Source organism: Erythrolamprus reginae, chromosome Z, assembly GCF_031021105.1.
Source record: "Erythrolamprus reginae isolate rEryReg1 chromosome Z, rEryReg1.hap1, whole genome shotgun sequence".
Taxonomy (NCBI): domain Eukaryota; kingdom Metazoa; phylum Chordata; class Lepidosauria; order Squamata; family Dipsadidae; genus Erythrolamprus; species Erythrolamprus reginae.
In genome coordinates this window covers 57540578-57558068 of record NC_091963.1, presented here as the reverse complement: position 1 = coordinate 57558068, position 17491 = coordinate 57540578, and the positions used below count along the sequence as shown (strand labels likewise).

General features: G+C 44.5%; 1 protein-coding gene across 4 annotated transcripts in view; it reads left to right on the top strand.

Moving 5' to 3' along the window:
- LOC139175813 (SUN domain-containing protein 3-like) overlaps nt 1-17491 on the top strand; it is a 91237-nt gene that overhangs the window by 30263 nt on the left and 43483 nt on the right. For 3 of the 4 annotated variants that reach the window (XM_070767110.1, XM_070767112.1, XM_070767109.1), the window contains exons 5-6: nt 8855-8910; nt 11254-11336. In XM_070767110.1, the coding sequence (XP_070623211.1) occupies nt 8855-8910; nt 11254-11336 (139 nt within the window). The remainder of the gene's footprint in view (nt 1-8854; nt 8911-11253; nt 11337-17491) is intronic. The other variant, XM_070767111.1, reaches the window with a different exon arrangement.

The following is a 17491-nucleotide window of genomic DNA, read 5'->3' as shown; positions in this document are numbered from 1 at the left end:
ATGGCCTGGTTGCTATCCCAGCAGCATCAGGAGACAGTAGCCTAGTGGGTTAGGTGGGGGTCAACAAGCCTTGCAGCCACATGGCTGCAAGGGTTGCTGGGCCACCACCATCTTCCCTGTCAGGCAAGCATCTCCTGAAGCCACCACCGTTGCAGGAGTAACAGGGACAGGGGATGGCCCAGCAAGCTTTGCCATGAATGATATCAGGTTGGCTATGCCCACTCAGGTACATGACCCCACCAAACCACCCCACTAAGCCATGCCCACTAAGCAAGCCACACCCACAGAACCAGAAGTAATAAAATTTAGAACCCACCACTGTTCCCTCTAAAATGCACAGCCACATACACAGCAACAGTCTGCCATGCAGCATTTTCCAGCACTGCACAGGAGCCAGGTCCTTGGCTAGTTGGCGGGGGTGCCACATCTTCTTGAGCCGCAGCTTCCACGTGGCCTAGGAAGGAAAAGGCTCAGTGACCCCCCGCCTACCATCCCCGCAATCCCCCTGGAAGGAAGCCGAGACAGAGAGAGGTAAGGAGACTCGGCTGTAGGAGGGAATGAGGAAGGCAGGCAGACAGGTATGGGACTGCGGGGACCTGCCGGTCATATGATCCCAGCCCAGAGCCATGTCCGGCAGGATTCGAGAAAGGGAGGAAGGCAGGAAGGTCATCAGCCTTCCACCACCACCTACCAGCCATCCACGGGAGACCCGCCCATTGTCAGACGGGGCTTTAAGGGTGCGGGAAATCTCTGAGCATCCAAAGCATGATGTCAGTTCTCAGCACTCCCACGCTTTAGTTTGCTTTAGGTGCTGCTCAGCAGGAGCTGGAGCAGCGAAAGTGCTGGGGCTCGTAAGAGAGAGAAAGAAAGAAAGAGGGAGGGAGAGAAAGAAAGGGAGGGAGGAAGAGAGAGAAAGAGAGGGAGAGGGAGGGAAGGAGGGGGGAGCAAGAAAGATGGAGGAAGGGAGGGGGAGAGAGATAGAGAGAGAGATAGAGAGAGAGAAAAAAGGGAGCAAGAGAAAGAGAAAGGGAGGGAGGAAGAGAGAGAAAGAGAGGGAGAGGGAGGGAAGGAGGGGGAAGCAAGAAAGATGGAGGAAGGAAGGAAGGAAGAGAGAAAGAAAGAAAGAAAGAAAGAGAAAAAAAGGGAGCGAGAGAAAGAGAAAGGGAGGGAGGAAGAGAGAAAGGGAGAGAGAAAGAGAGAGAAAGAGAGGGAGGAAGGAAGAGAGCAAAATCTAGTTTGAAATAGCTCAACTATTTAACTGGCAATTAGCAGAGTTGTGATTATCTGATTATCTGCTATGCGAGCTTTTTGTGGAGGATTTACAAGGCCATGGATATAACCAAAAGCAAATTGGTCATGTTTAATATTTCTATGCAGGATAATGACAAATTCCATTCTACATTTATTGTAAATAAATTTTACTGTAAAATTTTTATTGTAAATCAACCGTTGAACTTACCTTTATCTGAACGGTGATTCTCAATCAATTGAGAAGTCCACAGTCAGTGGGTTGACCTCCATCTGTCAACCAATCAGGACTGAGCCCGTGTTATAAAAGCTCAAATTCTGTCAGTTTTCCCGCTTTTTTTCAAAGTTCGAAGCTTGGGCTCAGTGTGGTCAACAAATATATAAGACTGACAGAAATAACATATAGTCGAGACATGTAGAGTAGGACACGAGAATAGATATAGATTTGCTTTAGGCAAGAAGGTAAGGCCAGAAGACAGAAATTGTTGAACCTTCCTAGGAAGATTACAAGGGAGGGCCTGACTGTGGACTACTCAATCGATTTGAGAATCACCGTTCAGATAAAGGTAAGTTCAACGGTTGATTCTCCAATCATTGGAGTAGTCCACAGTCAGCGGGACCTGCCAAAGCCTGAGTCCTTCGGGAGGGAATAAAACTAGGTATCTGGAGTAGACGCAGGAATCACTTGCTGAAGGACCCTTCTACCGAAGGCTGCATCAGAAGAGGCAAATCTATCTTGTAATGCCTGATGAAAGTGGTAGGAGCAGACCAGGTAGCTGCTCTACAGACCTCTTCTAGAGAAGCCTGTTTAGACCAGGCGGCTGAGAAAGCTGCGCTCCTGGTAGAGTGGGCAGTAATAACCCAAGGGTGAGGATCTGCAGACAGGTCGTAGGTCTTAGCTATGACCGCCCTTATCCATCTACCTATAGTGTTGGAGTTGACCTTTCTCCCCATAGAGACTGGGAGGTACGAGATGAAAAGGGCCTTGGACTTTCTCCATTCTGCTATGTGCCTTAAATAGATGCGTAAGGCGCACCTAATGTCTAAGGTGTGCCATTTTCATTCCAGAGGGTGAACAGGCCTGGAGCAGAAGGAGGGAAGGGAGAGTTCCTGGGATCTGTGAAACAATGAGTTTATTTTAGGGAGAAAGGAGGAATCAAGGCGTAAGACAACCTTGTCAGGCAGAAATCTTTGCGCATGGATAGGGCAGCCAATTCGGAAATTCTTCTGGCCGAGGTGATGGCCACAACAAAGGCAATCTTCTGGGTAAGGTGATGAGTGGAAGAGTCCTGGAGTGGCTCATATGGAGGTTTTGTCAGAGAGTCCAGTGCCTTGGTCAGGTTCCATGTGGGGAAACGATGAGTGACTGGAGGGCTGTGTATGGAAGCATCCCTCAGAAGACTTTTAATCAGCGGGGGCTGCGACAAAGGAGAAGAGTCCGTGCAGGCCAAATAGAAGATAAGGCCAATACCTGGCATTTGAGCATGTTTGGAGCCAACCTCTTGGCAAAACCATCACTCAGAAAACCCAACAATTGACCGACTGTTAAGTCTGTTAAGTCTGTTGGCGAGCAGCTTTATCCTTTGCACCACCTGCAGAAGGTGCGCCAGGTAGAGCCAAAAATCCACTGAGTAGATGCCTGTCTGCTGTTGATGATCAGGTCCATTGCTCCAGTGGGCAATTGGCGATTGACTAATGTGAGCCGCTCAAGTGCCAGGTGGTCAGTTTCATCCAGTGGGGGTCTGGGTGGCATACTGGCCCCTGCTTCAATGTATTGATTAGCACTAGAAGACACCAAGGAGGGGATACAGGCAAGGTCACAAGGTCTGCAAACCAAGGTCTGCGGGTCCAGTAAGGAGCCAACAGGACCAGCTACGCTCCCTCCTGCAACAGCTTGCGTATCCCTCTGGGAATCAGAGCAAAAGGTGGAAAGGCGTAGGGAAGACCCTCCGGCCACGGAGAACGGAGAGCATCCATGCCTTCTGTCCCCCAACAGTGTAACCTGGTGAAGAACCAGGGCAGCTGAGTGTTCGTGCTGGTGGCGAAAAGGTCCACTTGAGGCCGCCCCAACCGGGAACAAATCTTCCTGAAGATGCTGGGATGCAGCTGCCACTCCGTCTGACCTATCGTGGAGCAGCTGAGCCAGTCCGCCATGGTGTTGTCCTCCCCTGCAATGTAGTCCGCCTTGATAGTGGTTTTCGGCCCAAGAACAAAGAGTCTTGGTTCCTCCATAAGCGCAGGGGACCTGGTACCCCCCTGCCTGTTGGTATGCGCTTTGGCTGTGGTGTTGTCGGTGAGGACCAGAATATGCTTCCCCACCGTCAGCCGGCTGAGTTCTTGGAGGGCCAGCTAAACTGCCCGCAACTCCAGGATGTTGATGGGTAGAGAGGACTCCTGTTCCGACCAGAGACCCTGTGCCACAGAGGAATGAATGTGGGCCCCCCATCCCGAGAGGCTGGCATCCGTGGTCAACATCAGAGGGGTTGGTTCGATGAAGCAGGAAACCTGGCTCAAGGTCTCTGGAGACCGCCATAGTAGAGAGTTTCGGACCTTTTGGGGGAGAAGAATTTTTAATAGAGACGAACCTCGACCTTGTTTTTGGAAAGGGAGAAGGAACCATTGCAAAACCTGATCCCGTGTCTAACAATTTGGCCAAGAAGTGCCTCATGAAGGAGGCCATTAACCATCTTCTTGAGATTAAGGCCATTCAGGCTGGATCAGGTTTTTATTCCATCCTTTTTTCTGGTTCCTAAGTCTTCGGGGGGATGGAGAGCCATTCTGGATCTTAAAAGATTGAACCGCCATATTCGGTACTGGCGATTCAAGATGCACTCACTTCAGTCCATCTTGGCATGCATAAGGAAGGGTGACCTTCTATCTTCTATTGACCTTACGGAGGCCTATATCTCTATCCACCCCGAATTTCACCAATTCCTTAGATTTTGTTATGGGAGCGTTCATTACCAATACTGGGCGCTTCCCTTTGGCCTTTCTTCAGCCTTCACTGCCCAGGCACCAGTTTGATGATTTTTAATGATAGTCTGTTCGACTCTTTTGTCCTCCAGCTTCATCAATTCTTCTGCCTCACCAGGAGATTGGTGGGGGATAAGAGGGCAGTAATTGGAGCGTCCACCTTGGGCGGCTCCAGGGAAGGGGCCAGTTCTGGGCCAACATTGAAGAACTTTCTGTCATTAGCAGAGGGCATGGGTCCTGCTGAAGGGAAGAGCCACTGTTGTTGAACTGCCTCTACGAATAGGGGTGGACAAGGGATTACTTGAGCCTCAGGAGTGTTTAGGGAAAAGGGGGGGTTAATGTCTCATCCAGAGGGGACCGAAGGGGTTGCTGTAGCCAATTTTGCCGCGTTCCTAGCCTTGAATAACAAGGAGCGGAAAAAGGATGGGTGGAAGAGACCTGCAATAGCAGGGGGTTCAGGAGGAATACCCTCATCATCGGATAGCTCCAAATCCAGCCCCCTATCCTCCTCCTCTACTGCGCTACGAAACTCTGGTGCATAACTCGTATGAGGTAGGGTCTGAGTAACCTGGGCCTGAAGCGGGCTCAAAAAGGCTCCAGAAGGAACTGGTTGGACTGTACCAGGGATAATGGCTTGGGTCCTCCTCATCATCTGCATGCATTGAGACATGCTCTGGGAGACTGCTGCCGAAATAATAGCCTGTATATTGGCAGGATCCTGTAACCTCTGAGTAACCGGAAAATTCTGATAAGCCATGGTGGGGACTGCAGCAGGGTTTGAGTAAGCCTGAGAAAGGGGAAAGGGTGCAGAGGGGAGAGAAAGGATAGGTAGAGGGCACATTTAAGGGTGACCTGAGGCCCCCCAATTATCAGAATCTGCCAGAGCCAAATTGCGGGATTCCATTAAAACTGAATCTGCCTGGTCAGGCAGAGGAGCTGCAACCTCAGTGCGCACATCTGCCTTGGATGCTTTATCACAAAGTTTTGTTATGGCCTTGTGCATCCTGATCTCGGATTTCTTTGAGGTCTTAGTTATTTTAGGCCTGGTCTCCTTAGCCTTAAAGGCTCTCTTTTTTGAGTGCGCAAAGGAAAACCCCGCATTGCTGGGGCCGGGAGAAAGAGAATCCCATTCAGTAGTTGATAAGGAGACCCCAGAATCCTGCTCTACTGAGGCAGGGGTTGCCATCACGAGATTGAATAGGGATAGGCCCAGACAAAATGGCAGATCGCAGTTAAAATGGCCGCCAAAGATGAGAGGCCTAGGTTGCTTCAGTTAGGTAGGCCTCAGTGAGTGACACTGCAATTGTCACTTCAGGATGGCAACAGAATAAAGTGCCGGGTTTTTTTATTCTTTTTATTCTCAATCACTCGCTCCCCTGAATCAAAGGAAAATTAGCAATTTCGGCTTAGCTGCTTCAAAAACCCCATCTCAGTGTCCTCCACGCTCTTAAATTAACACTTGACGGAACAGCACGTAGCGCTGCCGCCGGAGCCAATCAGCTGATAGACGCTGATAAGAATCATTTAAATACAGAGAGCCGGCGATCGCAGCCAAATAAAATTTTGCCAAAATTTCTTTCCGAGCCGATGCCCGCCTCAGCGAATCCGTTTGCCGGCTCAGAATGCCCCCAGGAAGGATTTGGCTGCAAGGATCGCACGATCACCTCCTATGCCCAGCTACTCAAGGCTCCAGATAATCGTTCCCAAAGAAGCGTTAGAAAGCGACAGAAGGGTCTGGGCCAGACGGAGCTGGAAGGAAAAGCCTTCCCCCGTCTTCAGAATGCTTTCCCGAGGCAGTGGCTTGAAGGGGAGGAGGAGAGCTCAGGGAGGATTTTTTTTTTTAAATAAAAGGATTTACCTGGAGAGTTGAAATGGAAGAGAATGGAAAGAACAGATGGAGTAACAAACAGTCAGTGAGTTGACCACACACGTCCTGCTGAGGACTGAGGAAAAATGCGGGAAGACTGACAGAATTTGCTTTTATAACACGGGCTCAGTCCTGATTGGTTGACGGACGGAGGTCAACCCACTGACTGTGGACTACTCCAATTATTGGAGAATCACTCTACTAAACAAATAATTCCCTCAACACTGTCAAAAATTTTACTAAGTCTGCATTTCTATTTCTACTAGTTTTTTCTCATCATTCTTATCACCCATTTCTTCCCACTTAGTAACATGTTGCTTGTACCCTAAGATTTTTATTAATATTGATTGTTCCTTCATTGCTCATTTCACCCCTGTGACAATCATTGTGTTTTACCTCATGATTACTGACAAATCTATACACTGAGAGCATATGCACCAAGACAGATTCCTTGTGTGTCCAATCACATTTGGCCAATAAAGAATCCAATCCAATCCAAAAAATGTATTGTACAGATGTCATATTTTCAGTTTTTTAAAAATTCAGCAACTTATTTCTGTACAAATGTTTAAAAGTATGGTCTTTTCTAATTGGATATTGTACTTTTTAAAGTCTCTGAAGGCGCTTTTAATTGCTGCTAAATGATGTTGATTTTGGTTTTGCAAAAAACAAAAACAAAAAAAATCAAAACAGCCTCCTTAAGGTGCAAGTCAGCTAAAAGTCCTAGAGACTGAAAGTAGATAATTTATTAACAGTCAAACCGATCTGTGTTGGAACTATAAAGTACAGTTTGAGTGAGTTTCCTGAACTGGAGCACGTGGATACTAGATGCAGAAGTTGTTTACAGTTCTCAGTTTCTGGAAGTACTGTCTACAAGATGGGAAGATGTTCCTCTGAAGAGATGTATCTTATAGCTTGTACAGATATTTTAAAATGTGAAACATTTTCTAACTGCCTTGTATGATAATAATAACAAAGTTGCAAGGGACCTTGGCGGTCTTCTAGTCCAACCCCCTGTTTAGGCAGGAAACCCTACACTATTTCAGATAAATGGGTGCCCAACATCTACTTAAAAGATATTATCCAACATCTTCTTCCAGTGTTGGAGCATTCATAACTTGTGGGGGCAGGCTGTTCCATGGATTCATTCATTGTTCTAACTGTCAGAAATTTTCTCCTTAGTTCTAAGTTGCTTCTCTCCTTGATTAGTTTCCACCCATTGCTTCTTGTCCTACCCTCAGGTGCTCTGGAGAATAACTTGATTACCTCTTTTTTGTGGCAACCTCTGAGATATTGGAACGCTGCTATCATGCCACCCCTAGTCCTACTTTTCATTAAACTGGACATACCCAGTTCCTGCAACCATTCTTTATATGTTTTAGCCTCCAGTCCCCTGGTCCTCTTTGCTGCTCCCCTCTGCACTTTTTCTAGAGTCTCTCAACAAGTGTAGCCTTATACTTGGAATATTGCATAGTATCATAGTGAGATGCCACAGATTTCACTTCCAGGATGAAAACAGTAATAAACTCCCCCCCCCCCATCAACTATGGTTGGAAAATGATGGAAACTGTCACAAAATGGTATACTGCAATATTCGCTTTTGTAATAAATGTTGGGCTTAGTCAGATTTACTGATATTGCTTTTGGGCAGTAAAGATAGTTTCCTGAACAAAATTGTAGATAAGCTGTTTCAGACAGTTCTTTTAAAACAGAGCCCTTATAAAATTGAACACTAAGTAATGTGCTATTTTACATTTCCAAACTTTGAACTGGAGGAATCAGCAAATGTATGATACTTTAATGACTAAACCGATATTTAGCAAGATATTTAGTATATTCCACTGGTAGTTGGCATTTATAGCCAAAGAAACATGTAAACAATTGTAGCCTTCTGTTAAAATGAAGCCTTCTGTGAACATAATGTATTAGTTGGGAGCAAATATATCTTTTAAATCTATTATTTCCATTCATAAATTAGTTTGGTTAACAAATAAGATATAAACAAGCTTAACATGGTTTCTTCCCTTGCACATTGGCTGATCTAAGTTTGCCTATTTGTAGTCTTCTGTTCTTTAAATTATTGATCATACTAATTTCAGAATCTTTGTATGCTAGTGATGTTAGTAATTAGGACTGATAAGGTCTGTGTTTGCAATTCACCCTTAAAAGACTATTTGCCGGGACTTTGCTGGATGTGATGCTATGAATTCATATTAGCCAAATAAAAAGGAGTTATTTTCGGGACAAGGAGTCTGTGTTGGACTTTGGTGAAGCCTAGTCAGAATACTTATGACCAATTTTCATACAACCATTGTGGCATATCCTGGTCATATAAACAAAATCTAGATGCTTGACAACCGACTCACATTTATATCGTTTGCAGTGTTCTATGGTCATATAATCACCTTTTGTGAGCTTCTGACAAAGGGGAAATAAGATTCACTGAATCACTGTGTTCCTAACTTGCAACTATAATGATTTATTTATCAACTATCACAACAAATATTGTAAAATTGGGCAAGATTTAGTTCCCAAATGTTTTATTTAGTAATGAAAATTTTGGAATCAGTTGCGGTGATAGGTTGAGGACTACCTGTAATAGTCTCTTGAATCTTTCTATTCTGGGAAATCTATCCTACAGAACCAATTAGTAAACAGAAGATTAAGATAGAATATCAGAATGGGATTTTAAGGACATGGGACCAAATATTAGATTAGATCAGAGATTAATTCTGTATTTTTCTTGTTGTTTTCTGTTGTTTTTAGCAGGAGCTATACTCAGAAAATAGTTATTTGGATTACCCTATTCCTGTTGCTTTTTGGTAAGCTTATAATTATGTTATCTTATGTTTAGATTTATACCATACTACAGTATATTAATTATATCATGTTATAAATTTATTCTAATGTCATAGCATTATCACAATATAAAATATATATGACAACAAAAGATAGGTAAATGGGGGAGAGAAATGAGGTGAAAAAAGAAATGTTGGTTGAGAAAAAGAAAAGAAAAGCAAGAAAAGCCTTAACTTTCTACATTATTCTGGGCAGTAGAATAAAAATAATTAAATATAGGCTCAACCTTTTCTTTTTATGTACGTAATATATACTACCGTATATACTCGAGTATAAGCCGACCCGAGTATAAGCCGAGGCACCAGTTTTGCCACAAAAACCTGGGAAAACTTATTGACCGGAGTATAAGCCGAGGTTAGAAAATGCAGTGGCTACTGGTAACTTATAAAAATGGAAACCAATAAAATTACATTAATTGAGACATCAGTAGATTAAATGTTTTAGAATATTTATTTTAAAGAAAACCAAAATTAGCTCTGTAAATTTAAAAGAGGGTAAACGAAAGCAATCTGGTAATAACAATAAATTAAAAAGTAAAAAAAGTAGCTCAATCAGCAACCAAGCTAAAACCTATTTCTAACCCTAACCCAGGGCTCTTTAAACTTGACAGTTTTAAGACTAGTGGACTTCAACTCCCAGAATTGCTGCACCAGCCATGCTACCTCAGGAGTAGGAGTTGAAGTCCACAAGCCCTAATCTTTCCAGGTTTGAAGACTTGCATTTCTAACCCTAACCCAGGGCTCTTTAAACTTGACAGTTTTAAGACTAGTGGACTTCAACTCCCAGAATTCCTGCACCAGCCATGCTACTTCAGGAGTAGGAGTTGAAGTCCACAAGCCCTAATCTTTCCAGGTTTGAAGACTTGCATTTCTAACCCTAACCCAAGGCTCTTTAAACTTGACAGTTTTAAGACTAGTGGACTTCAACTCCCAGAATTCCTGCACCAGCCATGCTACTTCAGGAGTAGGAGTTGAAGTCCACAAGCCCTAATTTTTCCAGGTTTGAAGACTCTTCCATTTCTAACCCTAACCTAGGGCTCTTTAAACTTGAGTTTTTAGAAGCCTGGAGAGAGTTCATGCTGTTTCCCCCCCCCCCTCTTTAGCTTGCTGGCTGCCTCGTTGGCTTGATCTCCCACCCCTGATCCTCCCTCCTCCTCGTCTCCCTTTATTGCCCCATGTGTTGTGCAGGGAAGCAGATTTGCTAAAGAGATCCACTTGGGACGGCAACAGGGAAATGAGGCGGAGGAGAGCCAGAATAGCCCACAGCCGCGGGGGAGGAGTAGGAGGAAAGGAAAGAGCTGCCCTCCTCCTCCTCCTTCCCCTGCTGCCGTACCAAGTGGATCACTCTAACAAATCTGCTTCTCTCTCCGGCTGGAGGCTTCTAAAGCCTGGAGAGAGTTCATGCCGTCCCGGTCCCGCCCCCCCACCCCCTTTAGCTTACTGGCTCTCTCCTCTGTCTCCCTTTATTGCCCCATGTGTTGTGCAGGGAAGCAGATTTGCTAAAGAGATCCACTTGGGACGGCAACAGAGAAATGAGGCGGAGGAGAGCCAGAATAGTCCACAGCCGTGGGGGAGGAGTAGGAGCAAAGGAAAGAGCTGCCCTCCTCCTCCTTCTCCTCCTTCCCCTACTGCCGTACCAAGTGGATCTCTTTAACAAATCTGCTTCTCTCTCTGGCTGGAGGCTTCTAAAGCCTGGAGAGAGTTCATGCCATCCCCGTCCTCCCCATTTAGCTTGCTGGTGGGGCGCCCTGTTGTGGTGATTCGGCGCCCTCTTGTGGTGACTCGAGTATAAGCCGAGGTTGGGTTTTTTCAGCCCATTTTTGGGGCTGAAAAACTCAGCTTATACTTGAGTATATACGGTATTCATTTCTAAAGTAACAAATTTATTTGATTAGTAAATCCCAAAATCAGAATTTTTTAAAGAAAAATTACCTTGATTACTGGATATATTTTTTCTTTAATTAAAGTGGTTAGCCATTTCTGCTAACTCAATGAGTTTTTGTATCCATTCTCCTTGTTGGAATTGTTGTATCTTTCCATTATTTCTGTATAAAGAATTCCGCCTGCAGTCAACATATAACAAAGTTCCATATTTGTTTGCAAGTTCTTGTAATTATCAATCAATCATAATAGAGCTGGAAGTTTTAAAAAGTTTAAAATATTGATCAAACAATACGAAGAATTAGATAATTTACCCATTTTAGATTTCAGCTGAAATAGTATATGTGATACCAAAATTAATTTGCTGCAAAAGAAAGTTGAAATCAACTTTTTTTAAATAGAAAGATTAAAAAACATTTTTAACAGGTGCTACTTACCTGGGATTGCTTGATGGAAACTGGCTGTCTGGAGATGAGAGGAAAGACTACTCTATTTGTGATTTCACCCAGGTGATTACCTATTATTTATTCAGCAATCTTTGTTACCAGCAGATCCAAAACGTGTACTCTACAGCAGTGATTTTCAACCTTTTTTGAGCCGTGGCACATTTTTTACATTTACAAAATCCTGGGGCACACCACCAACCAAAATGACACTCTAAGACACTCTTCTCTCTTTTTCCATCCCTCTCCACCCCCCCACCCCCCATGTGTACACACTCTTGAACTATTTCCAAAAACAGGTGAGGGCTAGGGTTTTTCTCTCTCTTATTCTTTCCAAAAACAGGTGAGGGCTGGGGTTTATTCCTCTCTTATTCTTTGGGTGCTTTTTATCATATGTTTAAAATCAAAAATCACTTCTCTATCTCTTTTGTTTCTCTCTCTTTCCTCTCATTCTCTGCCTCAATAATTTTCTCGTTTCTCTTTTTTTCTCCCTTTTTCTCTCATTTCTCTCTCTCTCCCTTCCTCTCCTTTTCTCTCTCTCTCTCTTGCTTTCTTTCTCTCTCTTTCTTTCTCTCTCGCTTTCTTTCTCTCTCGCCCTCTCTTTTTCTCTTCCTCTCTTTCTCTTTCTCTCTCTTTCTCTCTTTTCTCTCTCTCTTGCTACCTATCTCTTTCTCTCTTGTACACCATGCCGGCCACAGCGGCATTGGGCAGTAGCTGCGAGGCGGCGGCAGAGCGGTCGGCTGCGAGCGGGAGCTCCAGGGCGGAGGCACCAATGGCAGTGGCTGGACATGTTTGTGGATGCCGTACATGCTGGCGCTGCACTGGGCATGGGCGCAGAGCTGGCACCTCTCTCCTGGCCCAGCCAGCAGGACAGTGCCAGCCCTTCAAGGCCAGCATATACGGTGTCCAGCTATACATCCAGCCGCCGCCATCATTGTCTCTGCCCTGGAGCTCCCACTCGCAGCCGACTGCCCTGCCGCCACCCCGTGGCTACTGCCTGGTGCCGCTGCTGCCAGTGCCCTCCCACTCCTGCTGCCGGTGCCCTCCCGCCGGGCCCCAAAGCCCACCTGCCGTCGCCACCAGGGAAACTCCAGCCGGGCGGGGTGCTGGAGCTGTCGGAAAACTTGGAAGACGCGAAGAAGGAAACTCAGCTTCCAGTCTTGCAACTTTTTGCTGTTCACATCTTCAGCAAAAAGTTGTGAGACCGGAACCTGAGCTTCCTTCTTCATGGCACACCTGACCATGTCTCATGGCACACTGGTGGAAAAACGCTGCCCTATAGTATTGTATGCATTATATTTATCTATAACAATAATTAATTGCAATTATTCCAATGTATATTTTCTTTTGAGTAAGTTTGACTCCTAGCAGCTACCTGAAGAAGATTTTTCAGATTCTTAGGCAGCAGTTGCTAAAAGTGGTTTGATATTGCTGTGTTCCTGGAGCTAAGATAGAGTGACTAGTCTAGGATCACCCAATTGGCCTTCATATCTAAGGCTGGGCTAGAAGTCAGATTTTTCTACTTCTAGACTGCTAGCTTCATCAGGCTGGATCAGACTGGATCTCATGCGGTGGGCTTCAGCGGCTGATTTTTTTTTCTAGCCCTCAGAGACCTACCAATCATGTTGCAACTCTGGGAACTACAAATGCTAAAAATCACTATCATTTCCCATTATCTTTCAGAAGGCAAACATAACAACTATTAAGATAAACTTGATGAAGATAAACCAGGGAGAATCTTACCCACATTTTAGGAAGGAAGGAGAAAATTGCTTGTATCATATGTGCCCGCACTTTGTGTCATTGCTCAACCAGCATAGCCACCATTCCAAAGTTGGCCATTCCTGACTTAGAGGCATTAGAGTGCATTACTTTTCTAATTCTGTATCTATTTAAAGATTATGAAGTTAATGCCAGGAAAATTTTTATCAGACTTTTTTTGAATCAGATGAGTATTAAGAACAAGTAGTCATATCAACCCTATTTAAAATATTATTTATTTCTAGATCAACTATAACATTTGGGAATTTCTTGACAACAACTTCCAAAACATTTAATGTGTTGGGACTGAGAAGGTTGTATCCGGTTTACATTGGCGTGAACCATAATTTTGGGTTGTAAAAATGTCCAAACACTTGATTAAAATTTTGAGTATCAGAAAAAAAAAGCTTAGCTGATCCTGAATGTCTATGAAGATTCTCAGTCATCCAGATCATGGTTATCCCAAACGCTTTTTCAAGAGGCAACTAGACTTTTTGGTTTTTCTTTGAAGATGTTTTGTTTCTCATCCAAGCTGTAGAAGCTTCTTGGATGAGAAGCGAAACATCTCCAAAGAAAAAAGTCCAATTGCCTCTTGACAAAAGGACCTTTGGAATTAGCTGATTCTGGTTATTAGAAAGATCAACTCATAAATACTTGAAAGGACTGCTTCTAGGAAATATTTAGCTATATGATGAACTGGAATGCCATGACATATCCCACAAAAAGGCAGTGAGGTCATTCTGTGTCATGTGGACCAGTGGTCCCCACCTTACCATCTCAGATTTTGATGAAATTTGGCACATAGTTTCTTTATTATATAAAACTGTGCTGTGCAAAGTTTTAGTTCAAAATACTAAAAATTGGGAGTACTAAGAGACCTCAAATAAAGGGTTGCAAAATGCTGAGTCTGCAAGAATGACATTTTGGGCCAACTTCCAGAAGCTGTAAACGCGGCAGTTTCAGTAGTATGTTGGAGATATTTGGAGAACCTGCACACCTTGTAAGGCTTTATAAACTGGCCAAACCCCATGTACCTAGTCCTCTTACGTTTTACATGGTTCGGGCTCAAAATTTGCAAGTTTACAGTTTACAGATGCAATGAGGACTTCCAATTTGCAGCACTTTCCTTCAAGTTGTTGAAAAAATATAAGCGTTCAAAGTTGGTACTTAACGGGGTTTTGCCAAATTTTGGCTATATTTGATGCCTTGTTTGATCCTGTGGGACATCTTCAGTACTCTTCAATTTAGCACCATTAGAAAGAGCAGACTCTCTTCTGTAAGAATATATTATTTTCATTTTGGTGTCTCTTCATATAAGGAATGAAAAAATCTCCTCCACTGTTTGCGGGCAGCGTGTGATTTCTGCACTGCACCCTTGATAAAACTGCAGTAAAAGTGATTCTTTTTTCAATAAGCAGCATTTCTTTAAAAGAACACAAGATGTTATGAGACTGTGTTCAAAAATATTAAAAAACAGAAATGTTTGTTAGGAAATGGAAGGGTGAGGCCAGATTTCAAATAAGGGTCCAAAAAAGTGGGGGATTTGTTGTTCATGATAGAGGAAAAAGGCCCATTGATGTTTCTAATGGCTGTATAAGTCAATTAGTGCTTTAAACATGCATTGGTCTATGAGGGCTCATCGCCAAGATGTCACGCCCGATAGCCAGGCATGTCCAGCCACAGGTGGGGCACTTGGCACAGGCTCCCAAGCCTGAAAGTGGGCATCTTACATGAGGTTCCCATGCCTCTTTTTTGGGTGTCTTTGCCTAGGTTCCCAAGCTAAAGGAGGTGTCTTAATGGTTCCCAAGCCATAATAAAAAATCAGTGTTGCAGAGACAAGAATTTTGACTGATAATTTTAGCTGGGGTTTTTGGTAATTTATACTGTCATCCAAGTGCTGCAGTTGCTGGTACTGGAAGAACTGCTAGAATATGCTGTTCATGAATCCAACAGGAATCTCTTCTGCTAGGCCAATGAAATGATTGTGAATGCCCACATGGATGCATAAACCTGATCAAGGCATCATGTTTTACAAATGATGTGTCACATACTTTGCCAATCCATCATTCATTGTCATAAACACAGGCAACTTGCTGACCAAGCTGAAGTTCAAGCACATTTATCCCAGGTACACTCACTACATCCTCTGACTTACAAAGCTTGGCAACAAATGAGGAAGAATCATTTGACACTCTACTTAATGAAATTTGGTTCAAGTCAATTGGAATTAATTGGTGATTTTCATGAGTTCCAGCAACTGTAGAAGCTTTACTGAATCGTTTCTCTTGCGCAGATCATGAAGATCCAATTTCATCATTGGAAACAAAAACGAACTTGATTTTATTTATTTTTTGTTCACAATATTCAAACAAGCCTTTTGTTGTGAAAATTAGGCTTTTTTTAGGTCGTTGCAAACTAGCCTGAGCTGCTAGTTGCTTTACTGAATCTTTTCTCTTGCACAGATTGGCCTAGCAGAAGAGATTCCTGTTGGATTCCTGAACAGCATATTCTAGCAGTTCTTCCAGTACCAGCAACTACAGCATTTGGATGACAATATAAATTACCAAAAAAACCCAGCTAAAATTATCAATGAAAAATTCTTGTCTCTCCAACAGTGATGTTTTACTACGGCTTGGGAACCATGAAGACACCTCCTTTAGGCTTGGGAACTTAGATCAAGACACGCAAAAGAGGCTTGGGAACCTCGTGTAAGATGCCCGCCTTCAGGCTTGTGAACCTGCTACTCAATGCCAGGTCGGTGGTAAATAAAGCTCTCCTCATCTGGGATTTCATCCTGGATGAGGAGGCCGACTTGGCATGTGTGACTGAAACCTGGCTGGGCCCAGAGGGAGAAGTTCCTCTCTCTGAAATTTGCCCAGCTGGGTTTCAGGTATGGCATCAGCCTCGACCCCAGGGAAGGGGGGGGGAGTGGATATTATAGCCAGGGAGAGTCTTTGCCTATGTAGACTCATTGCTCCAGAGATTGCGGGTTGTGAGTCCCTCCTGGTGAAGCTGAACTTAGGGGTTCAGATGGGCTTGTTGTTCACAGACCTGCCTCCCAGCTGCGTGTCAACAGCCCTGCCTGTGCTGCTTGAGGAGGTAGCTGGGCTGGTGGTGGGGTTCCCCAGACTTATTGTCTTGGCGGAGTTTAACCTACCGTCAGTTGGCGAAACCTCTGGGCTAGCGCAGGAGTTCATGGCCACCATGACAGCCATGGACCTGACTCAAGTAGTACAGGGTCCGACTCACGAGGGGGGGCATGCACCCAACATGGTATTCCTCTCTGAGCAATTGAGTAATGATCTGAGACTAAGGGGCTTAGAAGCGTTGCCTTTGTCATGGTTGGACAATACTGCGGCTTGACTTCCTGACTCCAATCCTTCCCCGCAGGGAGGCGGAAACGACTAGGTGGTTCCGCCCCAGATGCCTGATGGACCCAGAGGGCTTTCAGAAGGCACTTGGAGTTATTCCAGATACACTCGTCCACAGTTTGGTAGAGTCCCTTGCTGAGGCCTGGAACAAGGCTGCAGCGGAGGCTCTCAACTGGATTGTGCCATTGCGACCTCTCCACGGCACTAGACCCCGTAGAGCTCCATGGCTCAGCGAGGAGCTCTGGGAGTTGAAATGCCAGAAGAGACGTCTGGAGAAGCGATGGCGGAACAGTAAGTCCGAATCCGATCGAACACTTGTAAGAGCTCATATTAAGACTTACAAAGTGGCGCTCAAGGAGGCAAGATGCGCGTATCATGCCGCCTTGATTGCATCTGCTGAATCCCGCCCCGCTGCTCTGTTTAGGGTGACCTGCTCCCTTCTTAACCAGGGGGGAGTTGGGGAGCCCTTGCAGAGTAGTGCCGAGGACTTTAACACATTTTTCGCTGATAAAATCCCTCGGATCCAAGCGGACCTCGACTCCAATTGAATAACAGAGTTGACTGACAATGAGTCAGTCAAGGTGACTGGGACCCGTACTTGTCCATCTGTCTGGGAAAGGTTTGATCTGGTGACACCTGATGAAGTGGACAAGGCTATTGGAGCTGTGAGTTCTGCCACCTGTTTACTGGATCCGTGTCCCTCCTGGCGGCATACAAATCTAATAAATAAATAATAAATAAATAAATGAGAAGCTTCTCCAATGCACTTGCAAGGAGAGTCCAGGATGGGTAATTCTCAATCTGATTGGTCGGGACTGAGTTTAATTTAAATATTAGGGAGGCACCGCCCCCCTTAGCCCTCCAGTCTAAAAACTCAGTCGCAGTAAAAGGGACTTTGAGTTTCTTCTCCTTTCTCTTTTTGTTAAAAATAAGGTTTATTAATAAAAATTACTACTAATAATTTTTTTCTCTTTTGCTTTTGTCTTTCAGGTGCAGCTGGGGGACTGGATTTCCTCGGGCAGCCAGGGTTTTAACCTCCAGAGGGTTGGCCCTGCCAGCTGCTGCTCCTCTGTGATTCTCCCCACATTG